We start from the raw sequence: 26,523 nt of genomic DNA on the forward strand, positions 1-26,523 counted from the left end.
TCTAGGGAGTTCACGCATGTCCATATTTGCTGTTGTTAACTACCGTCAAGCTGACTTCAATTTATGGTGACCCTATGTATGAGAGACCTCCAAGTCACTCTGCCATCAACAGTCCTGCTCAGTTCCCACATACTCAGGGCTTCCTTGATTGAGTCCCTCCATCTATTATTGCACGGCTATAATACTTTGATGCCACTTCAATTGGTGTGGCCTCATCCTATGGAATTCTGGGATTTGTAGTTCTGTGAGTACTTGGACTGTAGTGCAGTATTACTGGGGTGTGTGCCAGAATATTTTAAATAACTAGCCAAACTACAGATTCCAGGATTATGTGCCAGGGAACCAAAGAGGGTAAAGTAGTATCAAGCTGCTGCAGTTATGTGGTATGGCTATGCTCTGAGGCAAAGTTTGAGCCAGGGAACTTGCTGCATGGCAGCTTAAAACTCTTATCCACTACAGGACACCCAGTCTTCTCAGACAACAAAGCCACAGGTGTCACTAGGCGCTTGTGCATGATTTCTTTGGTTAAATCATTTGTGATACGTTTTGGGACAGGCAGGAGAGACACTCCAAAGACTTTCAAAATATTCTTTCACAGCAGAGGCAACCGGATGCACAGCCAGGTATAAGCCTCATTGTGACCTTTCTTTACATTTTCCAAAAGAATGCCAAAAGATTTTCTTGGAACCAGATACCATTAAACAAAAATGACAAATAAGATGCAGTAAGAAAGGACAAAGTAATGCACATTTTGGAAGAAGAGCCTAGACATGGTGGAGCCATGCATCCCTGCCATGACTTTTCTGCTTTCTTTTTGGAGGGATTGAAGTATCCGATGGAGGGAGAGAGCAGGGATATGATGTAGAGAATACTGCACAGAGTCCAGGTCTGGTCACTCCATCCCATAAAGAGTATAGAGACAAAGCCAAATTAGTCTGGAATATCAGTATGCCAAGGGATCTTGTAGCAAGGATGTAGACCAGGTCTATGAAAACCTATGGTACAACTTCTTTTGCATAGTGCTAGAAGATCCCTTTGCATGTATAAAAGGAGACTGGAGTGCTGGAAAAATAGCACAGTAAAAGGGATGGTCTGCAGACATGTGTAAACAAGGCATCAACCGAATTCAAAGACAGCCATGTTAGTCTGGAAAAATCAGTATGCAAAGGGATCTTACAGCATTTTTGAGACTAAATGAAAGAAAGAAGTTGGCAGTGTGAGGTTTCATAGACTTGAGACTACTTAAGTCTACGAAAGCTCATGCTCCCAACTTCTTTCCTTCAGTTAGTCTCAAAGGTGCTGCAAAATCCCTTTGCAAGGCATTAAGCAGCTACTCAGGCCGAAATGTGTTTCTTGTGGGCAGAATTCCAGTGGGTCAATTCCTACTTCATTTTTAAAGATGGTAAGGAGTCCAGCCCTGTGTCCTACTCCTTAGCCCGCTTTCTTGGATAAAATACATGACTGAAAACAAGTTCCTTCATCCTCCAACCTGGAAGGCTTCAGAAATGAATCTTCATTTCATTTTTCTCTCAAAATGAACCCAAACAAATTGGCAACTGGCTCACATATGCTTTTAGCCACTAAAAGAAGACAGGGAATCCATTTCTACTGCCCATAAGTTCATTTCCAAGATCTAGGCGGATGGTTTAATAAAATAAGAGTATTGTGGGAGAGAGAGAGGGAGAGTTGTGGTGTGGTGACTTCAGTGTTGGACTTGGACTCTGGGAGACCAAGGTTCGAATCCCTCCTTGGTCCTGGAAACCCACTGGGTAACCTTGGCCAAGTCGTTCACTCTCAGCCTCAAAGGCAGTGGCAAACCTCCTATGAACAAAGAATGCCAAAGACACCTTGTGCCTTGGCTTAGGGTTGCCTCTAAGTTGGGAGCAGCATGAAGACACAAACCACCACCAACAGAGTTGATGACTGAGAGGCAGAAATGGGGGTCTGGAAAGGGCACAATGGAGTGAGCAGAGCAACTCTGCCCTGCAAGATTTTGTTGCAGACGCTTCTTGAAATGGTATTCTTGCATCCTGTTCCCTTGTGGATCTTGGGCGACGATGATGATGGCTGATATTTGGGGGCAAACAGCAGCCTTTGGCCTTATTTTGCATCTGGGCCAGGCCCCTTCTCCTTTCTCTTTGCCTGCTCCGTGTCTCTGGACAGAGGACCAAAGAGGCCATGCCTGGATTTGGGGGCAGAGATGGAGAGAGAGCGAGAGCACTTCAATCTCCTCTTCCTCCCCTGGAGTTCTGCTGAGGGGGGAATAGTTCATATTTAAAAACCAATGAATAAAGGAGAGGGGAGATGTGGGGCAGGAAGGCAGCCTCCTCCTCCTCCTTCTCCTCCTCCTCCTCCTCTCGTGGCCGGGAGCCCAGGCGGGGAGGCAGGCAGGCAGGCAGCCAGCACCAGGCCTCCAGTCAGGGCTCCAGAAAGAGAGAGAGAGAGAGAGGAAGAAGGGGAGGAGGAAGAGGAAGGATCGGAGGAAAAGAAGAGGAGGAGGAGGAAGGAGAGGAGAAGGGGAGGAGAACAAGAGAAGGAAGGAGGAGGAGGAGGGGGGGGGCTCTGCCGTGCTGCTCCGCCTCTCCTCCTCCAGTGTCAGCCGCCGCGGTGCCGGGCTGGTCGTGGTGCTGCTGCTGCTGCCTTGCCTCTCCTGCTGCTGCCTCTGGGCCCTGCTCGCTTGCCTCCGGGATGGCGGAGCTGGGGCTGCTGTGCGCCGAGCAGGGCGGGAGCCGGGCGGTGCGGGCCCCGCGGGACCCTCGGCTGCTGGAGGACGGGCGGGTGCTGCGGAACCTGCTCCGGCAGGAAGAGCGCTACAGCCCCCGCGCCTCCTCCCTGCAGTGCGTCCAGAGGGAGGTCCAGCCCCACATGCGCCGCATGCTGGCCTTCTGGATGCTGGAGGTGGGTGGGTGGCTTCCCCCTTCCCTCCCTCCCTCCAGACAAAAGGGGCTCCTGGGAAAGGCCCTCCTTCCCTTCTTCTTCTCCTTCTCCTTCTTTCCTTTTTATCCAGGGCTTACTTCCAGGTAAGTGCGGGGACCCCAGGGCCTCCCCGGCCAAAAGCAGGGCATGATGCCCAAGGCCCAGGAAAGGAGGCAAGGGGCAGAGGAAGAGAGAGAGAGAGCTGGGTGCTTCCGACGTATAGCAACGCTAGAGGCTTCTTGGCATGATTTGTTCAGGGGGGGGGGGTGGCATTGCCATCTTCTGAGGCTGAGAAAGTGTGACTTGACCCAGGAGGTTTCATGGCTCAGCAAAGATTTGATGAAGCCTGGTCTCCAGAGTCATAGTCCAACACTCAAATCATTATACCATAGACATAACTCTATATATTTCCATATGTGTATGTATATATATATATATATATATATCCCTATATGTGTGCATGTGCCCATATATATCAATATCTATATCTATACCTGTGTGTTTGTGCCCATCCATATATATTTATTGCTGTACAGTAATCCCACCTCGATCCCCATATTTTCAAACTATGGATAGAAATGGCTGACTATGCTTTCCGAGTGCAGCCACCTCTTAGATGTAAACTTAGGTTTCATGGGATTTACTCCCAGGTAAAGGGGTTGCATAGGATTAAGGCCTGTATGTGGAAGAACCTGTGGGGGCTAGAGGGGAAATCTAGCCTCTTTTTTGGGGGGGAGGTATTTTTTGTGGGGCAGTATTGAGGGGGTGTCATGTTTTATAATGGATCCAATCTCTTTGGAGTTGGGGAGAGCCACAGATGAAGAGATGAAATGACTGAAAATGTGCAAAGGCCCCATCCATCTGGCCTGGTTTTGGGGTGCTGTTGCAAAAGCACCCTGTTGGCGCATGCCGAGGGAAAGGTCCCGGAAGGCCGGCTGATGAAGCCCCTTTTCCTTGTGGAGGTGTAAGGCGGCCTCTAGGGGTCCCAGAGCCCTCTCTTGCCCTGCGCAAGATGCAGGGACTGCTTGAGGTTCCTTGCCCCAAATCTGCACATTTTCAGAGCCAGAGATCCAGGTGGAAGAGAGGGCAGAAAAAGGAAAGGAGCAGTCAGATGCAGACAGACTTTGATCTCTGCCTGGAACGGGAGGCATCTTGGAGGAAAGGAATACGTTGGGTCAATCATGGGGGGGGGGGGAATCCGACAAAAGATTTGATTGTTAAGTCAAACAAAGTATTTTCACCAGAGAGCCAGTGTGGTTTGAGAGCAGAACTATGTCTTTGGAGACCAGGGTTCACATTCCCACTTGGCCATGGAGACCCACTGGGTCACTTTGGGTGAGTCACACACTCTCAGCCTCAGAACAAATCTTACCAAGGAAGTCCCATAATCACCTTACAGTCACCAAACGTTAACAGCACACAACAACAACGTTCCCTACTTCTACTCAGACTGGATTGTAGTTAAACCACAGGCAGAAATTCAGTTGGCATGGCTTTTCTAATTCAGAAAATGAAGCGATGGGGCTTCATTTGTTAGATTTTTGTGCAAAACAGGGAGGGTAGATTCAGAAGACCATCTTAGGCCTGTCTAAATTTGAAAGACAAATGCCCTATGAATTTGGCTATTTCTTTTCACCCCTCTGTGCAAGATACTGTTCTACAAACAGTATTTTGAAGGGGGAAAAATCACTATAAATTGCCACTTTCCTCAAAGAATGTGTGCCATGCTGGGTTGGCGCATAGACTGGGGCTTGTAAAGAGCCCCTTGCCTTGGCCTGACCACCTGGATGGAGGTAAGAATGGCTCCCAGGAATGTAGGCTCTCCAAAACTCAGAAACTGAGCGGGAGAGAATTCATTCTTTTTCCTGCTGTGTTGTCAGTCAGTGTCACACATTCTGGCAATCATGTTGGAAAACAGACTGTTGAGGGTTCATTCTGTGATTTCCTCAACTTTCTGTATTCCGTTGTAAATCTGCTGGACTATTTTCTTTGAAGCCCATTTCAATGTATAAGTGATAATTGAGACTAATAAAAAGCTTTAAAACAGGAAAACCCAGTCATGACAAATTCATGCAAAAATGACCCTGTTACTAACCCGTAATAAAGCTGTGCAAGAAAGAATAAGCTTTTGCAGAAAAATAAAATCCAGTGTTAATTGTTAACACCAATTTCATGGATGCAGTGTGGGCTGTGTTTCGGTAACTTAGTCTAGTCAGTGGTCAGAAAGAAGGACTGGAAGTTGAGGCTCTTTCCCCCCTTTTGTTTAGCATTGTGATTCCAAAGATGATTCTTGGTTAATATTGTCATCATTTGATAGCTTCCTGTGGGCACATACCATTCATTTCAATGGAGTTTGTACTGGCATCAGATTCAGAGGGATAGGGTTGTAATGTTCTGTAGAGGAGTAGGAATGGTTTGATTCTTACTCACTAAACATGACACACTGGGACAGAATTTACAAAACCTAACTGTGGTTCTGTGTTCAAAATCTGGTTGCAATTGCTGCTGACTAAAAAAGACTTCTGCCCTCAGTACATGAATGACTTGGAATAAATGGGACCTTAAAAGTGCTCATTGCTGTCAGTATTTAAATATGTCGGTATAAATCCCCAGCTGAAGAGCAGCAGCTTGAGGGAGGTTGAATTAAAGTTTTAAGCCCATATCAAATACTGTTATGTGTTTTAACATGGAGATAACCTGGCAGCAAATGCTATGTCTGATTCTTTCACTAAGGCCTGATTATTGTAATATTATTGTACCTGTGTAGATTTACTTCTATGTATTTCCACAGAATCCTGTGAAGAAGCAAAATGTTTCCAATTTTCAGGTAGAAAGTACTGTATGTCTCAGTGACCAACCCAAGTTTGCAGAAGAAGTCTATGGCAGGGGAAGGAACTGTAGCTTGATCCCTGGGTTCCCTATTTAAGCAGTTTAGTGTCTTTTCATACTACATAATTAGAACACTATGATTCCCCTTTAACTGCCATGGCAATGTTCTATCAAATCCTGGTTTTTGTTGTTTAGTCAGGTGCTAAAGCTCTCTGGCTCAGAATTCTAATTTCTCTGTAAACTGCAAATCCAAGGATTCTGTAGGATTGAACCATGGCCATTAAAGCACAGGTATTCCATTATAACTGTGTATCAGGAAAGGGCCCTTAAGCTCTTTGTCTTTCCTCAGAGTTACATTCATACAGAGTATTTTGATAATGTTTTTCTTAAAGCTTCCATGCAGATAAGCGTGGATGCCTACCTGTTCATGAACATCCTTACCTTAGTTTTGTTTGTTTGGTGTTGTTAGGTTTGTGAGGAGCAGAAGTGTGAAGAGGAGGTGTTTCCCTTGGCTATGAATTACGTCGATCGCTACCTGTCCTGTGTCCCTACCCGCAAAAACCACTTGCAGCTTCTGGGAGCTGTCTGTATGCTTCTGGCCTCCAAACTGCGAGAGACCACACCTCTAAGCGTGGAGAAACTCTGCATCTACACAGACAATTCCATCACACCATGCGAAGTTTGGGTAAGCTGTTTTCCTTTCTCTGGTTATAGGATTCCTTCTCCATTTCAACAGGTCAGTTTGTGCTGCCAGTGCCTATCAATGGATAAGCACACGGTGGTTGCTTCTTCCTGTATGGCATAGCTGTTCCTTTTTCCTGCTCTTTTCCAAGTAGACCTGACACTTCTTTGTGGCTCTGGCAGCATGCTCTTTTCATATTCTTTGATTTTCCTCCTGACGGTAATAGCTGTTTGTAAGTGATCTGGAGTTGAAGGTTGAAAGCCTCAAATTATTTGGGAATGGCTAAAGAAAGGAGGATTGCAAAGAGCTCCAGAAGAAATCTGTTCTGTTCTCATATCCCCATAGTATGGAAAGGGGAATCCTGTAAGTTGCTGGATGTGAAGAGAACTCACTAGCTTACCGGTTCTGTTTGGACAGAATAGGTTATCCTGAATGTAAGAACTGTTTGCACTCTCCCTTTAATGCTGACTGCCGTAGACTGTTTGTGACAGATGCTGGGGTTTGCATGTGTAGCAAAGTATTATTTGGAACTGAAGTGTAGATATTACAACAGCATGGCTGTTTCCAATAGTCATTCCAATTGTAGAATCAGCAGAGCTCATAAGTACATTCAACAGGTAAGACAACATCTCACTAAAGACATTCCATTGTTAAGAACATGTTGCTGCTCTTGTTCACTCTTAGAGTATGGCCACAGGCCTGGACTGGTGACAAAATAGTTTCTCTACTAAAAGATTAATAAATCAGTTAAAATCAGTTAACTGATTTAAAATTTGCAGCCAGTTAGGGGTGCTTTATTAACAAGGCAGCACCTATCTCAGCTGGTGTTGTCCTGTACTAGGTCCTTATGAGTGAAGGACATATTTTCAACCACAAATGTAATATGCACATATTATGTATTCTGAGAGTATATTACTTGTTGGATTTTCATTGGAGTCCTGTGGTTTAAAGCTTTTGATTGAATGTGGAACTCTGTTTCTGGAGAACAAAAGTTCTTAAGGTGTCAAGATATTTTCAACCTATAACATCCATCACTCCTAGTCAGCATAGCAACTGGTGAGGAATTATACGAAGTGCATAATTCCTCACCAGTCCTCTAAGGTGAAGGCATGGCAAAGGGTGAGCAGGTCATGTGCTGTTATTTACAGTGGAATCCTGGGTGTGTACACACAAAAGTAAATTCAGATATGGATTATTTTCTTTCAGAAAAGAAAGAAAGAAATGAGCTTACCTTTTAACCTTTCTGCTAGGCTTTGACAAAGAAGAGGGTGGCATAGCTACCCTCTTACTTTAGCTCCAGAGACCTTGTTGAGGGACAAGCATCTTGAGGTGGCACTGTGGATCATGAGCAGAGATGCTGGATTAATGTGATCAGAGTGGTCAGGCCAGGCTGCCATCCCATTCTAATGCCAGCCTCACATCAGAATTGAAAGAGGAACTTTGGGTATAGCAAAGTATGTGCACCTACAGAAGGATTCAACCAGCTCACAAAGCAACACGTCAGGATGGGTTGCTTTAAAGCAAGGAAGCGTAAGCCGGCAAAGCAAAAAGGCTGATTTAAATAACTGAATGAAACCAAATTTCCAACTTTCATATCCTTTTCTGAATAAATATGCATTCTAGTTGGTGCAAGAATTAAAACATATTCTGCTTGCAACTAGGAAGAATCCTGTATTACACATAACTGGAAATTTTTGGTCATCTTTTTTTTTAAATTTCAGAATTTTTATATATTTTAAGGGTTTCTGTTTGACATTTCCTGTACACATGTAAGGACACAAATTAAGATTGTTTACTTGAAGGTTAGTTGCCCAGAATATTCCAGAAGCATAGACTAGTGATGCTTGAACAGTAGTTTTACATCTTACTGGCAACAAATATGCATCAGCACAATCCGAAGGGTAGTGGTGGGGAAAATTGCAGAAATGGCACCATTTCTAAAGACCAGCCTGCTGCCCGCTGCCATATACACATTTTGGCAGAGCTCCTCTCTACCAGTGGGGCACCCCATCCTAACATCTTCCTTCGCTAGCTGGTGCATCTGCCAGTCAATATTGATGTGTATGTTATTTTAATTGCCAATGTTGAATATTCATAATTTACACAAAAATAAATACATAATTTAAAAAATATTTTATTATAACATAAAACATATCATAGATGTAAACATAACATAATATAAACATGACATAACATAAAAGATAACATAAATAAAACAAAACAAAAAAAGCAAAGAAAAACATATAATAAGAATTTCTTTCATTTTCTTCATCTAATCTCTTTCCTTATCTCCTTCCTGATCTATCTGTGCTTGGTGTTTATACATATTGTTTGCATTGTTCCTTACTGATATATGAATGCTTTTTGAATACATAATTTAATTGTCATTCCTAATAATGCTTGCTCTCCAAAGTCTTGTGTTAATAATGAAAATATGAATAGAGACTATGATTGTATTACTTTTAGGTCCAAAATAGACTGGATTATTTCTGCAGTATGTTTTGGACCTATGATGCCATTTTAAACAAGTTTTAGGAGATACTTTCTTTAAAAGAGATTAAAATTTGACTTAAATTTAAAAAAAACTTATTGGGTGTATTTTAAAAAATACTAATTTTATTCACTCTGTGTGTTACAAAACATGATTTTTCTAGATCAGGGTTAGGGAAGCTGTGGCCCTCCAGATTTTGTTGGAATTCTCATCAGACCTTGCCAGCCTTGGCCAGTAGAGAAGCCACTAATGGTAGTAGTCTTTCACCAAGATCTGGAATGCTGCAATTTCTCTATGTCTGTTCTAGGCCAAAGCCAGGTTAATCAACATGCAGCTAGAATTTTTTTTTTTTTTGAAGGAAGTGAGTGAGAAGCAACATATGTGGGTTGAGAGAAAGAGAGTCTTAATTTTTCTTAATGCAAATGTAAATGGGGAAAACCCTTTAGTTCCATGCACCTTATTTTTTGGCACATGCAGGGTGGTTGCTGCTTTGCTTGAACAAAAAGTATTGTTCAGTCTTACTATATGAACATAATGACCATGTGACCAGAGTGAGTTATTAATGGACCAGTAATCTTCACTTGCAATGTATCTTTGCAGTAAAATGAAATTCATCCTGGTATGTACGTCCACTCCTAATACAGTAATTAGGGTGTGACTTGGCAACAAGCCATTCCTGTTGACTCATGTAAGTCCCTGGAAGTCATCTTGAGCACAGACTGGTTACCAGTCCTGATGCCATTCTCCACCTGCAAAATAGGGTATGTTTCAGAGGCAACTGAATATAGCTGCTAGAGATAGACAGACCTTTCTACTCCTTAGGGAATACAAAGCAGGGATAGAGTATGAAAAGAATGAGATTTGAGTTCCACAGTGGCCAACATACTCAGGAAAATCAGCTCTTGGAATGTGGCACCTGGGCATCTCTCCCATCAAAACAGTGGATGTGGTGGACATGTTTCTAATTTTGAGCTCCAGCTGCTGTCTCTATAATTAAGAAAAAGAAGTGGGTTTCTTTGAACATGTTAAGGAGGTGGGTCTTCCAGCCGAGAAGATCCCAAAGCCATTGTGCATTGTCTTGAATGGAAGACTCTAATATTAGAAGCCATAGACGAGTGCTCAGGAAACACAGATAAGAATGTGAATTTGTCCCTTAATCCTAGATCTGCTTTTGAGATACCCTCTGTCTTTGGGCTCTGTAGAATGATTTTCATCCTGTTTTTGGAAGATCACTGCTGTTAAGAAGAGTCTCTGACTCCCTTGGTACTGCTGGATGGCATCTGGCTCTGGGATTCAGAGTGTTAATATCTCACTTACACAACTGCAAAGAGCTGCTACTTCCCTCCTATGTGCTAACAATGTCCCATGTGTCTCTTCTTTCACAACTGGGCAGTGAGAGTGATCTAGGGAGAGGAAGGAGAAAGCCTCTTCATCAAGGTCTGGACAATAGCTACATCCTGGCAACTTATCAGGAAATAGCAACAAGCCAGCTCCTTAGCAGCTCCTGGGAGGAAAGCTTCCTCACTTTCTCAGTAGGTCAATTTCCTCTTGCAGAAAAGGATGCCTGTTGACACCAGCTCAGCACTCAAAATCATGATGAAGTTATTCTTAGGAGAAGGAAATGATGCAACAAGGAATGTATACACTTGAAGGAAACTGGGTTTCCGTCCACGGGTATTATCTAAGCTGCCTTGCAATTTATTCATTCAGCCAATCTACTGCATGCAGGCTTAACTACAGAGATGGCTAGAAAGAGCATTTAATGTCAGCAGGTCACAAGGTCTTTGCTTTGATGGGATCTGCTTTCAAAGTTCATTCATGTACCATCTGGTCTGCCCAGTCCTGTTGTTCTTTAAGATGCTCTACACTGCCCCATAGATATTGGGGGCTATTTCTTAGCAAAGATATCAGTTGTACATCCCCTAACATAACTGGGTGAGCAACAAAAATCCCCACCACCACCTTTTAGGGAGTTGTCAAACATGCTATATACTGTAAACTGGTCTGAACATGTAGTAGTAGAATAGATTGTTCCACTCAAGCATATAAAATGGATTGTGAATGCTTCCTTTTGTAAAATGCTCCCTTCAAATAGAACAGTAGCGTAGCAGTAAGAAGAGGCTGGTTTACAATCTTAGTTTCTGATATGTTAAGTTTTAATTTTACTTGTGGGGAATATTTTATGTGGGGGAACATTAAAAATGGCACCTTCCACTAGGAGCCTGAAATGATGCAGTCCTCTAGTCTACCACTTCTGAGTCTGTCATCTTGTTCTGCATAAACCAGGCCTCAGTTTCATATGGATATCCACAACCCATACACTTTCCCCCCAGTTTTTTCAAGTGGCAGTTACTGTCACTTGAGCATAGGAGGGCTGATTGGTTTTAGTTTTCATCAAGAGACTGTAGTGTTTTGAACTGTCATCCCTCATCAGGCAGACAAAAATACACATTTAACTGAAGTTTCCTTTTTACAAAATGGATTTTTTTCCTCTCCTGCTCATTTTCTTATCTACATCTGTTGCTGAGTGGGTTGAGTGGCTAAGTGCACCTGTGACAAGTGTCCTTCCTTTGATTTTGGTATCATTTTGATACATGGAAATGTTGTTTTGCTATGATAGCTCAGTTGTTCCCATAAGGGGATGTGCTGCAAAGGTTTACCAGCAGACCTTTTCTGGGGCATGTTCAGAATGAGCACTTGCAACACTAGTGAACCTAAGAGGCTTCTCTCTGACCCAAGGCACCAGAGCAAACTGCTTGTAATTCCACCTTGGATACCAGTCAAAGAGCAACAGAATTTCCAGGCCCTGAAGCAAAAGTGCTGGCTGGGGACTTAGGTGTAGCATGTACATTTGTGCATGTGCACACACACATTTACTTAGGCTTTCCAGTTCCCATCTCAGTGCACAAATATAGAAGGTACTTTCCTAACTGCTCTCTGTAACTTGTCCCTACTTCCAGACAACATCAATCTCAAAATCTCTGGGTGGGGAAGAAGATGAAAGTCTCTCCTGGTGACCTTAGTAGCAAGAGCACTGCTTATGGACTGCTAATAGGGACACCAAGACAGTGGTTTGTCCTTGCTGCCTAGCTCATCAAGTGCGCTATAGAGAAAACAAGTTGAGGACAGTATTAAAAATGGCTGAGGGCCACATATAGAACACAGCCGACAAGTTGTCCACCCATGCTGGAAACAGGCTAATATGAATGTTACAGAAAACATATTTGGGCCAGGTACTCAATTAAGGACAGGCCACCTTCACTCTTGGATCACAACTGAAAGTGGTAACAGTCTGTAGAAACAAAACAGAAGCTGCTTCATACCGAGTCAGGCCACTGGCCCATTTAGCTCAACATTGTTTCCAATGACTGGCAGCGGATCTCCCAAGGTTTTAGGCAGGGTTATTGCCTAGCCTCAGTTGGAGATGCCAAGGACTGGACCTGGGACTTTTTCATGGGGTGCATTTGCTCTACCTCTGTCCTTTGGCCCCTGCTCAGTGCATTTGAGTGTCTGCCTTGTTCTGAGGCATTGCAGTGATTCATTAAATAAGATCACAGCCCTCAGAGGTGTCCAGCTGTAAGGAAAAAGCAAATACATGTGTTTTTCAACATAAAAAAAGATTCCTCCATATGATTTAAACTGACCCACTATTTACATTTGAGAGGAAAGTACAAGAAAAAGGTGTCTGCTGTTTGGGGTAGACTGCAGTAGCACCTCTCCTGCATTCACATTTGCCAGGAAATCTAGTGTTCCTCCTTCCTTTGTTAAGCAAATTAAGAATTTTTCCCATGCTCTACAGTTGCTGGGGGTGGGGCAAGAAAGGAATAAACATAGGATGATTTTTTTTTAAAAGCAAGAGAAGAAGACATCTAGTCTGATGTCCCTAAAAGCATCTGAATTTCTGAAAGTTTGAACTACATGACCCTTGCCCAATTTGGGGCCCTCCAGATGTTTTTGACTTTAATTTCCATTATCTCTGACTTGGCCATGCTGGCTGAGGTTAATGGGTCTTCTAGTCCAAATCATCTGAAAGATATTTCATAGAGGAAAGCCTGGGCTAGACTCTAGACTCTTAGCTGGAGGGCAGAGGGGACCATGCATTGTTGGGAATATAGGTTTGGTTTGGTTTTTTACTGCAGCCAATAGACTAGACTGTAGCATATTCGTGGCAACAATTGTGGAGCCTCCTTCCATCACATAGAAAGTGACTGTGATTTTTATGGATTCTAGTCGATTGTACGTGGTACTTTATTTTATCCCTTATTTGGCAGTTCATGGTAAGCTCCTAGGCAAGCGTATCTCAGCCAAACAGTGACTAGCCATGCTGGTTGTGGACTTCTGGAGTATCATTCCCAAGCTCCAAAGTAGATTCCTGTTTATTGAATGTTGTAATATTTGCTGGGATGGCTTGTGAAGTAAGCTGTATGTCTTTTGCAGTTCATGGATCCTGTTGACTTACTCTGAGATATCTAATAGAAAAGACAGCTTTTGCATAACACTGTTTCCTTTTTTAATTTTATTTTTTGTGTTTTTGTATATTCAGGACTGGGAGTGTTTAGTTCTAGAGAAACTAAAGTGGGACCTAGTGTCAATAATAGCAAATGACTTCCTGGATCATATTCTCCAGCGACTGCCACTTCCCCAGGACAAGGTGGATTTGGTGAAGAAACATGCACAGACATTCATTGCATTGTGTGCTACAGGTATAGTTTGAGCTATGAAAGGTAAACTTCTCTCAAAGTGTGGCTCAGTAGGGAACAAGGGTAAGATGAGGCAGACCTTGATTTTATTTCCTAACTATGTTGAACATATTCTAAATCTTACCTAAGGTTCTCATTTTCCAGAGAGATTTAGCATCTTTCTGTTTAATATCAAATCCCTTTACCTCTGTCTGAGCTTTGGTTTCTAAACTCTTTTGAACTGAAAGGCAGGGATGATTTCTATGTAACAAATATGTTAAGTTAAATGATCTATCATTCATAAAGATTATCAATTGAACAATGGCATCCAGTAGATTCACACACAAAAAATAATGCTACTTTGCTTAACAAGGACAGGCCCAGGCATTCTGTTGTGAGAGGCCTTCATCCAACTGCCATTGCCTGCAAGAGCAGACACTTCGAATTTATTGCTGAATGATAAGCCAGTTTCATAAATTTCATAGCTAATTGTGATGGAATGCCTGGCTCACCACTCACATTCCAGTGATCATCCAAAATGGGCATCAGATCAGTCCTGAGGTTTTTGTGCAGTCAGGGATAAGATTTGAACTTTGCCATGTCTGCCAGCTGCATTTTTCTGTTACAAGTGCAAGGACAAAGGTGCACAGTCACATGCATCTTTAATGTTAGCTTGCTTTTCATAACATGCTGTCAAAAAGAGGATGTTGCCATGTAATGAAACATCTCAGACAGATTCCATGTACCATTGGTTTTATTTGCGCTTCATTCTATTTTTCTTATTTCAAGTATGGGGAAGAGGAAGCACTTTGTGGTTCCTAAGCAATTGTAGGATGTGCTCGCCATTCACTTTGGAGTGACCTGGAAGTGAATGGAGAATGTGTCATGCAGTAATTTTCCTTCTTCCTTCCCATACAGTTGGCAGAATGTTCAGCTGCTGAGGGCTAGTGCATTGTAATGTTAACAGTACTTCCACAGGAAATATGCATAACTATTAGCGATAGATGCATTTGATGCCCATATATCCTTCTCCTGTCCATTATTTGTGCAGACAATTCCTAGATAACAGAAGTATAGCATTTTTTTTGCAAAAATATTTCTGTAAGCTTACAAAATGTGGGAAAATCTTATGCACAATTTCCAAATTCCTAACTAGTTAGCTTCTGAGATAAAATTGAAAAGTTACTTTAAACTCTTAAAGCCCTTCACAGCCTAGTAGCTGGGGGATGGCTTGCAAATGCCATACAAATGTATAGAATCATAGAATCAAAGAGTTGGAAGAGACCTCAAGGGCCAACCCTTGCCATGCAGGAAATCTAAATCAAAGCATCCCCGACAGATGGTCATCCAGCCTCTGTTTAAAGACCTCTAAGGAAGGAGACTCCACTACACTCCGAGGGAGTTTGCGCTATACATCACTTCACATTTTCTCCTGCAAATTACGACTATCACTAGGTGCCCTGCTCCATGTTCTGTCATTATGTGTGGCGAAAATGACCATAAAGAAGAGAACTTTTTTTATCATGGCTCCTCTGGATGTGGAATTCTCTCTTAGGGGAGATCTCCTGACATATTCTGGATAGAATATAAAAGAGGCTGCAGACGCAGTTCTTAAGAATATTTTATGAGTTTGGAGATCTGATGGGTTTGGGGAAATCAGTACAATCTACACATTTCTATTCAGAAGTAGGTCTTACTAAGTGTAATGTGGCTTCCATAGAGTAGTGTGGGTGTAGGGTTGAAGACCTTACCTAGGAGTGAGATCTACTGAATTCTGAACAGGAACTGTTAATGTGTTGTTGCATTGCATGTGGAGGGCTAACTGGTGGAGGATTTGGCAGGATATAATTATTTTAAATAAGATAAAAAGAAATATTTATTCCATGTCTTTCTAAAGTACAAAGACTTTGTATCTTGCTGATGTTCTGTACTTCTGCCATTGCTGCATTCCTAAGCTGTAAAATACTGTGTTCATTCAGCTTAAATTTGATTACTTTTCAGTTTTAAATTTATGTAGTGTGTAGACTCTGCCTTAAGCTTTTTTTCCCCCTTTCAGTTTGGGTGGCATACTGTACTAAATGTAGTAGCAAACAGGTGGATTTGTTTGTCTTCCTTTCTCCTAATTTGTTTTCTCTCCCTTTGGTATTTGTAGATTACACATTTACTATGTACCCACCCTCCATGATTGCTACGGGCAGCATTGGAGCAGCAGTCCATGGCCTCTTTACCTCATCCAATGATTTTTCTTATGAGGCACTTACGGAGTTGCTCGCTAGTATTACTGGCACAGAGGTGGTGAGTATTCACCCTGAAGTTACAGAAGAAAGACTTGAGAAACTGAGATGAAACTCACTTTCTGCTTGACTCCAGGGCAGCCACTGTCAATCAAATGCCCACATTCAAAAAGGATTTTATTTATAAAGAAGCCAGATATTCTGATGACACTAGGCATCATTTAGCATCTTTCTGCAAAAGCCACTGGATAGACAAATTGTAGTTCAGCACACACTACACATATTTGATAGCATGTTGATTTTAGAGCAGGGTGAGCAATTCCCATCAGTCCTAGCCAGTGTCAGTTAATGCTTGGAACTAGAGTCCAACAACATTGGGAAAAGCCTCAGTTGTCCATTGGTATTTTAAAGACATGTGACAGCCATAAAATGTTTCTGCTAACAAAGCTGTGGTATCTGAACAAGACTGATGACCCATGATGGCAGGTAATTCTTTTTTATTATCATGGTTATAAGTGCTTTGGTCTCATCTTTCTTTCCATTGTGTAATCTAGGTGGAAAAGACAACCCTATAACAGTTTTTGATTCCTCATTACTGGGAAATGTGTGACCCACCAGATGTTGCTAAATTGCATCTGCTTTCATCCCATACCATTGGCTGGGGCTTATGGGACTTGCAGTCCCACAGCATGACTAATTATGATACATCAAATTAATGATGGTTGCATAAAATCAGGAGCATTAAGCTGAGGAATTTCTTGGGCTGCTGCTGTCTCCCCCCCCCCCCCCCGCATTTTGAAATGTAGTTCAGAGAAGAATTCTGATCAGTGGTTCTAGATAGAGCAGCTGCTACTCTGAAAACTGAGCAAAGAGTTCAGGTTCTAGGATTGAAAGTTATAGTCTCTTTTTAAAATCCAAGCTATTTGTTATGCAAAGTAGGGCATGTTTCTAAGTGCCTCATTGTGAAGAAAGGATGAGACTACTGTAATAGAGTAGGAAGAAACTGAGAATTGGAGTTGACATGGTCAGAATCAAGGAAGAAGGGTCAATGAAAGAGTAAATAAATAAATAGCATTTTCCTTCATGTGGTTCATGTTACTAATTTATAATATAGTCTGATGCAGGTTTACTCAGAATAGTAAGACACTCTGAGTGTTATTGGAACTCTGTTGGTAAATGTTCACTATTGCAGTCTTAACTAACACAAATTAAAAATCCTTCATTCCACCTGAGAAGTGTGCTTAAGATATGTCATTTTTTATAAGAAGGGTGTCACTACAATCTTTCTTAATGCTCTGCACAAAGTGCCAGGGGGATATAGCAACAACAACAACAACAATAAGATTTATTTATATCCCGCCCAATCACAAAGAATCCAGGCGGGTTACAACAGTAAAATACATTAAAAATACAATAAAATTCAAAATTAATCCCTACCCAACCCCCATCCCGATGATAAAACTACAAATTAAATAATCAGAGTTAAAAACAATAAAATACAATGTGTAAATGTGCACCAGTGGGGATGAGTTCAGCTAGGTTTCACCCAACTTCTCTCCCATCCCACATGTTGAATCCCCCACAGGGATGCGGGAAGGAATTTGCAAATTTAAAAAAATATATATTTTTTCTGAAATTTCAGGCATAGATGTCCTACTCTCCATCCATTTATCTTATCTATTGGGACTGCTGGTGTTGCCTTTTAGTAAAAACATCACAGATTATTAGTAGAATCAACGTGCATTCAATATCCTACTGTTTTTCAGGGAATCCCTAAGATTTTGAAAATCCACGCTCCCCTGCTGGTCCTGTTAGTTCCCTGATTATGCCTCCTACTCATACTGCTGAACATTTTGCATTTGGTTTCTACCACAGCTTTCCACTCAGAAATTGTCCAAAATGGACCAATGCTAATCCAAACCAGTTCGACTTTTCCCACCCTGTCCCTTCATACCCTTCATCTCTTCCCAAAAGGGCCAAAAACCAGCCCAAAGGCGGGGGGGGGGGGAACACAAGCAATATACCATCAATTCTGGTGTTCTGAAAATGCAGAGGTGTGCCTGGCAGTGGTACTCAGGAGTGAAAGTTGTCCCCTGTTCCTGGCACAGTTGCTCATTCCTAGCCTGCTCCAAGGCACTCTTCTGGAAGGAGTTCAAATGGAGCATGGGAAGCTCCAGATTGAAGGGTAAACCTGTGGGGATTCTTGTGGCATCCAGAAGCATGCTTGTGACTTGATATTTGGATTTGGAAAAAAGATGCTAATAGCATTACAAGCTTCTGGTGTCAAGAGTATAGAAACGTTCCAAGCATCTTAAAGAGTAATAACTTGATGTGGGGTACAACAGTTTATTTTCTTCAGTATACAAACCAACACAGTTGAGAGTAGCAAAGACTTTTTTAAATTCCAGTCCAGTGTGGAGGTGTTGGAACCTCCGGAAACGGAGGATGCCATAGCTTTTCTTTGCCTGCTTGGTGCACAGGCTCCATGGCAAGCACAGGAAAATACTGAGCCCTCTACTAGCTGAGCCGTCTGGCTGGCAGCCTTCCTCTCTGTTCTTTGCTTCTATCCTGATTCCCAAGCCAGCACTCCCTTTTTGGTACAAAGCCAGCCCAGTGAGAGGCTGTGAGTCTTCTCTTGTCTGTGGGGGTTGCCATGAATTTGGCTGTTTTTCCAAAGTCCAACTGCATTTTCCCAGTGTGCCCTGCCAGCTTCCTGGCTTGCGGGTGAATGTATGATTGCTGCAAACTGCAGATGGCACCTCCACTGATTACTTGCATGATGCCCACATCGGTTCTGCCTTTTGGGTTTTTTTTTTAAATACAGTACACAGTAGGCCTTTGAAAAGCATCCATGCACTGATTGGACAGGTGTTCGAGATTGTCTTGGCCAGTTAGGGAAGGCTGGAACCAGCTTAGCATCTGGTCATGTGGACTGGTGTCAGATTCCTGTCAGGGTCAAATATGGAGTCTAGCGATGTTCACTTCAAGTGGCATTTCAGAGTTTTCCCTTGGCATCAGCAAGATATTAAAGGCCAAAGCTATTTTTTAAAGGGGGAAAATATTCTGTTACCTGGTGAAAACTGGAAGGGGTAGACTGGGACTGAGGAACTGTACTTTTTTTGCAGATCCTTGCCCTGATAGTCATGAAGCGGAAGACTTCTATGAATGTATTTGGCTTTTTTCCTCAGTCTTTCTCAGTTGCCCACAGCCAGCTGCCTGCAAGCTGCTCTTGAGAATGAGGCCAAGTCAGATTTCTGAGCCTGTGAGCACTCTTGATTGAATGCAATGGTGAACAGGTGGCAGGTGGAACAAGGATTATAAAAGACTGACAACTTAAAAAGAGAAGATTAGATGCACTTAAGTCACCAAGGCCCAATGCCATTGGGAAAGTTGGGAGTACTCACTTTATCTTGTCAGTTGGGGTCTCTACCCCTGCCCAGTTCTTTTTGGCTTCTTTTTTCACTTTTTGTTTATTTTGAATGTCTTGTCTCCTGATCTGACATTTGAAGGACAAGTCAGCATCTCTTCCATAAGGTTACTTGCCATGCCTTTTGCCATGTTTAATAGGCAACTATTAAAGAATCAGTGAGTAGAGGCTTCAAGCAGTGATTTCAGTTGTTTATTCTCACTTGTCTTGGTCCCCTGCAAGGTGCTAAGGCTGTTCTGTCTTTTGAGGGGGATGAGAGGGCAACAATGTTCCATTAATTGCTGTAGTCTGCCCTCTTCTCTAATCTTGTCTTCATTCCCAGTGTCCTTCTTTCTACAAATTTCAGGCAGTGCATCCTACAAAGCTTCATTATCTACTAGTATTCTTTCAGATGTTTCTTGGAAACATTAATGAATTTGAAGTCGAAAGCTTTCATGGCCAGCATCCATAGTTTTTTGTGGGTTTTTTGGGCTATGTGGCCATATTCTAGAAGAGTTTCTTCCTGACGTTTCACCAGCATCTGTGGCTGGCATCTTCCGAGAACATCAGGAAGAAACTCTTCTAGAACATGGCCACATAGCCCGAAAAAACCCACAAAAAACTATTAATGAATTTATTTGCCCTAGAGCTGGATTCTAAGAATGCAGTTGAACTCTAATACAGTATTAGAGCATTCTTAGACTGCAGCGCTGGGAGAAATTATGATGCTTCCTGCAGAGGTAATGTTTCAGCAATGGTATTAGGAAACAGTAATGTTACTCTTGTGCACCTGGAAATGGCTCTTTGGCAGTGAAACAATGTGTTCCTTTTTAAAAGTAACATTCCACATTCTTACTTTGAGGAATGAGTTAGAGGGCTGATGAGATGCTTGAGACACCAAGAAACAGTGTTCAGGGGATATCCTGTGTATATACATGCATCTCTTCCCTTCACATTAAGTTGTTCTGGCAGTTGTCCATAGGGAAAACCTGACTGCATCTTCAGTTGCACTGATCTTTCTTGCTTGTCTTATTTTACTTGGGAGCCCAGAGAATACACCAAGTGAATGTGTGAAGGATAACATCAGTTTAGGGTACTAGTCTGAGGCTAAACAACATAAATGGTGTACTTCAGTACAAGTAATAATTCTTTTGATGGGGGTGTAGTACCATTTTTGTGAGTGGTACTTTCTTTGTACTTTTTAAATTTTCCTCACAACTATATTCACTTTTTTTCCTATTGGCATATCACCTATATCAGTTTCCTTGTATGCTTGTCAGGATTAGCGGCTGTGCATTTTCCATCAAGAGTAAACCTTTTTAGCTCTTAATGTTTTTTCCATGACTGTGGATGCTATATAAGCATCCACGTGGCTATAGAGTTGTCTATGTCTTTTGCTGTTCATCTCTCTTCAGTGCAGTTCACCTGACGCTTGCAAGAACTCGGGATTCTAGAAGGCAAACTTGCCAAATACTTGTGATTGCCAAAGCCGTCAATGTGTGTATGTGGCATTGATTCACTGTAGTTATCTTACAAGGTTGTGGAGAATGTTGGAAGCTGGTCTGAACTGACCTGGACATAGGTCCATACAGCTCAGTATTGACACACTGACCAGCAGCAACTCTGTAGTGCTTCAGACGGGTTTGTCTCAAGGGTTGGGGCAAGTTACTTTTTAAAAAAATAACTACCAGAATGTCCCCAAAACAACTTATCCCAGGTGCTGGTCTTTTCAAGCTCCCTCTGAAAATGGGTCTGCAACTGCATCTGGTGAGCTGTGGCCTTTCCTTAGCTTTCTAAATACTTCAGAAAATATTGCAGAGTAGAATTGGGAAGTCCAGTTCTCTTACCCTTTCTCTACAGTATTTTAATTCCTGTGCAAAGCCCTAATTATAATGCTTCCCAATTTCTTTAATCAGCATTCTTCCTGTTGTAGCTTTTCCTTCCTTTTTCCCTCCTATATGTTTGCAAGGTGGACCAGAATTAAAGAATGGCCGTCATTGGGGCCCTTGTGGCTGTAGAGAAAGGTTTTAGAAGCTACGGTTACTGGAACCGTCTTGGGGAAGGAGCGTTGGGTGTTGCTATTTTTACTTGCCACATCCTTTGTCATTTCTAAGAACTACATGTGGATTCTTTGTAAGATTGTCCGTGCGCATATGACAGGATTTTTGAAAACAGAGCCAGTCTCAAGGCTTCTGTTCAGGGTCCATCTGAAGCTCTGCAACATGAAATGTCACTTCATGTTAAGCTGGGACAAGAGGGTGACCCATGGCCTTTAGAGAAAAGGGATGCAACAAGTTATGGCTTCTGCCAGGTCTCACCACTGTGACTCACTGCGGAACTACAGGGGTTTCTTCATCTCCCTAAAGCAAGCCATTGCTGCATGCAATTCCTCCCAAATATAAGGTCAAGCTTTCCCCTTGCATCAAGATCATTACATTGGCAGTACAGTACTGTTTTCTAAAGAGCTGGGCTCTGAGGAATCCACCCAGTTCAGATTTAGTTCAGGTTCACCTAGTTCAGGTTCACCTAGTTCACATTGAGATGAGAGAAGAAGGAAAACTCGTTACTGAAGATTTTCTAGTGTTATCGTAATATTTTACATATTGTCTCACTGGAAAAGTAGATAGAGTGGTATATGTTTGTGGTATTCCTTCCCCTTCATGGTGGGGGATTGTGGGAGCTGTAGTCTAAGACTGGAGAGCCAAAGGTTCCTTACATCAACTTTAAAAAGGCTCGCCTAAAAGGATGAACTGCTGCCGTGTGGACTGGTGGGTAGGAGCCACATCCACCACTTACAATATGCAAGCAGGCAGACTTAAATAAAACACTTAAAATTACATTAAAGTCCCCATCTACCTTCATTTTTAAAATTTTAATCAGATACTATATCAACTATGTACCTATTATCAATCTCAGGGTGCATTGAGGTGCAAGCACATAGAATGTTAGAATCTTGTATCAAACTCTCAAGACAGAACAGGGATTATGCCTTCATCTGCATTGCAGAGATAATCCAGTTTGACACCACTATAACTGCCATGGCTCAGCACTATGAAATTCTGAGAAGTAAAGCTTGTTGTGGCACTAGAGCTCTGCCCAACAAACTACATTTCCCAGAATTCCATAGCACCAAGCCATGGCAGTTGAAGTGCTGTCAAACTGGATTTTTTCTGCAGTGCGGACTATGTCTTGGTGTACCAACCAGTCTGCCAACAAGCCAGTTCTATAGCATAGCTGATACAGGTGGTTATCAACGTAATATTTTGAGGCCTTCCAACTGCAGAGACTTCACGATCAATGCTGAAGCATTCTTCTTTGGTGTGGCTTAGAGTGTTATAGCTCTGATATATGTAGGACCACCTCAGCCACCAACAACTGCAACATGTTGTGGGTAACATTCCTAGAAATTTTGAACCCATAGAAAATGGAGGGGGGGTGTCAAGGAAAACATGAAATATTTGGGAAAAGTCAAAAATGCATAATTACAGATGCAAATTATTAAGATGAAAATGCAAAATATCAATGCAATTCCCCTTTTAACTTTGTATATAGCTTTGTTTGGCATATTAATGACCAGGATGCATAAGCACACCTTTTCTAGTGCCACATTCTTTTTAAAAACAATACTTTTCCATGTCCTTCCTATTTGAAAAAAAAATGCACACCATTAAACAACTTCAGTTCATAGAAAACAATGCAGCAGAAAGGGAGGGGAAACCAGTAGCCACAGCGGAACATACTTTTATTGCCTATCTTCAGCTCTCTTCTCTCCACCCTTTCTGTCTCTCACTCGACAATCAGAACAGAAACCTGCTGGCTTTTTATTGTTACTGAGCAGCCACAAGAAACAAAAGTGGAAAAAATATATCTTTATTGGTTTAGAAGCATTTATGGAATAATCATCCTGTCCCTTTTTAAATTTTTTACTTTGTGATTTGGGGAGGGGGGTTTAAAACTTACTTTATATGGAAGGAACTGCAAAGTCTGATTCTCCTTCTCTTGGGGTGTGTGCAAGTTTTAGCTATATATGGAGCTCTTGGACAAAAGCAGTCCCTTTCTTTTCCACCAGCTTGCACATGCTCAGACAGCAGTTTGCTCTTCCTGGAGCCCCTTTTCAGCTGTTTTTGGGCTTGGTGATGTAATGAATGTGCCTGTGCCTTGCACATGCTCAGAGCCCACTATGGAGGCAGTTTTGTCAGCAACATTGCCAACAGTGGATTCCTAGCATGTGCTCAGAATGACTCCATAGCAGATGGTGGAGGGAGGGAGATCCTTGTAGCCAGAACTTTGATTCCATCCATATTGCAGAAATAATCTTGGTTGACACCACTTTAACTGCCTTGTCTCTGTGCTATGGAGTTCTTGCAATTTTAGTTTTGTGAGATATTGAGCCTTCTCTGTCAGAGAGCTCTGGCACTACAACAAAGTTCCCAGAATTCCATAGCACTGAACCATGACAATTAAAGTGGTGTCAGCCTGGATTATTTCTGCAGTGCAGGTGCAGCCTTTGAAGCCTTATCCAGTAGGCTAGGGGTCCACACCGTAAAGGGAAAACTGCTTTGTCTTGCTTATTGCAACTAAAAGGTCTGCATTTCTTCAGCAGCATGAATGCTACAAATATCAAAGCTTGGAAATGTTATTTTTCTGGATTAGAACTCCCAGATCCTCTCCAGCCACTGGTATGTTGGTTGAAGGTCCTGCGAGCTGTAGGCCAGCATAGTAACTTTTCCAACTTATTTCAAATGTTTGAAGATGCTCACTTAATACTCTGCTGAAAATAGGCAGAACCTTTCGATGAAAAATAAAAAGTAGAAAGGAGCCAGGTTTTTTTTAAAAAAATCTTTTCTTTGGTATTTTTGCCTCTTTCCCAGGACTGCTTGAAAGCTTGTCAGGAGCAGATCGAGGCTGCCTTGGCCGAGAATCTGAAGCAGAGCTCCCAACCCCAGCAAGAATACAGTGACTCCAAGAATGCCGCTTACCCTGACAGCCAGGAAGTCAGCCTCACCAGCACTCCTACGGATGTCACCGACATCAACCTGTGACCAAGCCTTCCCTGTGACCCACCCAGTTCCCAGCAAGTAGAACCTGAGGATGCCTGAAACACTCTGCCTCTCTGCATTGATCTCTGAAGAACAAAGGAAGCAGGAGAGGATTTCCCTGGTGGACGTCATCTTTGTAATAAGGCTGTGATAAAATTGGGTCATAAGAGGAACTGGGGGGAAGGGTGGCTCTGACAGGAAAAGGCATCTTGCAAATAGGGCTATTTCTGTCTTGCTAACCTGATTTTCTTTGGAATGGTTGGAACATCATTGGGATTGGGAAGGAAGGGCAAGTTCAGAGCCTTTGTTCCAATCATTCTTCAGTTTGGGTTTGCTTTGTTGGTGGGGCGCTATCGATCACTGTGTTGTCCTGTTTCCGCATGCCTGTTGCATGCATGTCAAGAAATGTAGCGCACTTTTGTTACCTAAACAACTCACCTTCACCTTCTGTGAAGACATTTGAAACATTCACCTGAGACCTCCTTGGCTGAAACTGCTTTGCAACTGGTTAAAAAAAAAAAGACCAAGTGACATGCTGGCTTCCTTTTCCAGCTTTGCTCAATACTAAGGAAGTCTTAGTTCTCCTTTGAAGGTTAATCGTAGGTTTGAAGGTTAATAGTAGCACAATTCTTTTAGCCTTTCAGTGGAAACAAGTGGGTTTGGGCTAGCTTTGTAATGGTGCTTGTAAAGTGCTGCTTGCCATAGGGAAAGACTGGGGACAGGGGGAGCAATCTCCTCATCACAGTGGGCTGAAGGGATAAATTCTACTTGTACCCGGTTACTTCCCCAGAACCCCTGAGCAACTTTATTTATTGTGTGGACTAAGTATTATAAAATTGCAGAGTGAGGGAAGAGGCTTGGTAGTGTTTGTTATCCTGGACTATCTCTTCTTGATGTCTAAAACTAGTGCCTTAATGTTCGTCCTTATTCTCCTTCATACCTCTGGGTTGCTTAGTTTGACAGATCAGTCAGTATCAAGGTCATTCCACATTCAGAGTACACCCAAAAAGTGCTGCTATACTTGTATGTACAAATCCCTCTGTGTCTTCACTGCCAAAAAGAGAGACAGAAAAGAGGCAGGAGAGCTACATGCAAAGGATGGATGGAGAAGTGGGAGGAAATCAAAGCTATTGGATTGCCTGCTTTTATAACGGGGTAAAAGATTAATTTCTTTCCCCAAAAGAGTTTACAATATGATGAGCTGCAGACTGCACTGGAGTTGAGAGTTATATTCTTGTTTGTTCAGGAAAAAAAAGGGTTTGTTTGTTTTCTTAATGCTGCTTTTATAAGAAATCACTTTTGAGAATTATCAGGTATGAGTGAACAGTAGTGATGGGAATAAACCGTCCATTTTGAATGCTAATGGTATTACCGTCTTCAGTGCTCCAGTTGGAAAAAAACATGGACTGATGCTACCTAGAACACCACTGGAGACCATTACATTTGCCTGCAAGAAAAAGGTGCTTTTTTGCCTTTTCTTTCCCCTCATTGTGCTTAAGCCAGTTTAGTCATAAAGTGCTACCAGCACATCTGATAAATGGGAAGTTGGTATCCTTTAGAATTTCATGGAAGTTTGGAAATAAGGGGAATGCATTTTATAGATCCACTTGTATCTGTATCCATATATTAGAGCTTTAAAGAAAGTTTGTCCATATTATTCATCATCACTTTAAATCTGATTGTTCTGAAAACTCTTGATATTTTATAATATTGCAATAAAGGATTTTTAAAAACTGTCACATTCTGTCCTTCCTTCACTAGAAGTGGAACTGTAGTGTACAAGAACCAAATGGATATAGAATTTTCATTTCTCCATCTTTCTTTCCCTGGAATCCAGCTCCACAAGAAATGACTAGTTCTGTACGTTATTGTGATTGGGGAAAGGTTTTTTTTTTTTGAGCTGTAGATATAATACCTGTTATGCATAGAGTTCCCTGAGATCTGAACATTAATTCAAGGGTTCCTTCTGGGTAAAAAAAGGTTGAGAAAGGCTGCTCTGATGAATCCTGCTTTTTATTTGAGAATAAAACAGTTCTTCCCACTTTCTGCCTTCTGAGGATTTAATTTATGGAAATTCACTCATGGCAGTTTCAGGACAACCAGTGTTTTTGAATACTTCTCAGGTATGACAGCTTGTCCAGTGATTAGTTCTAGAAAGTAACTTCTGTACACTGCCATATCAAAGCCAGTATTCTGTCTACTTAGGGTTGCCATAAGTGAGGACCTCCAAACCGGGACAAATGTAGG

At 42.2% G+C, this 26,523-nt stretch overlaps 1 protein-coding gene across 2 annotated transcripts; it reads left to right on the forward strand.

Moving 5' to 3' along the window:
- Nucleotides 1-2,518: 2,518 nt before the first annotated feature.
- Nucleotides 2,519-26,015, forward strand: CCND3 (cyclin D3). Of its 2 annotated transcripts, none has more exons than XM_042463265.1 (5): nt 2,519-2,898; nt 6,215-6,430; nt 13,462-13,621; nt 15,750-15,892; nt 24,109-26,015. In XM_042463265.1, the coding sequence occupies exons 1-5, from the start codon at nt 2,689-2,691 to the stop codon at nt 24,277-24,279; spliced, it is 900 nt and encodes a 299-aa protein (XP_042319199.1). In that variant the 5' UTR covers nt 2,519-2,688; the 3' UTR covers nt 24,280-26,015. The 2 variants fall into 2 exon arrangements, with proteins under 2 accessions (XP_042319199.1, XP_042319200.1); XM_042463266.1 differs by lacking the exon at nt 2,519-2,898 and adding an exon at nt 2,999-3,020.
- Nucleotides 26,016-26,523: the final 508 nt, after the last annotated feature.

This window comes from Sceloporus undulatus, chromosome 4 (assembly GCF_019175285.1).
Source record: "Sceloporus undulatus isolate JIND9_A2432 ecotype Alabama chromosome 4, SceUnd_v1.1, whole genome shotgun sequence".
Taxonomy (NCBI): domain Eukaryota; kingdom Metazoa; phylum Chordata; class Lepidosauria; order Squamata; family Phrynosomatidae; genus Sceloporus; species Sceloporus undulatus.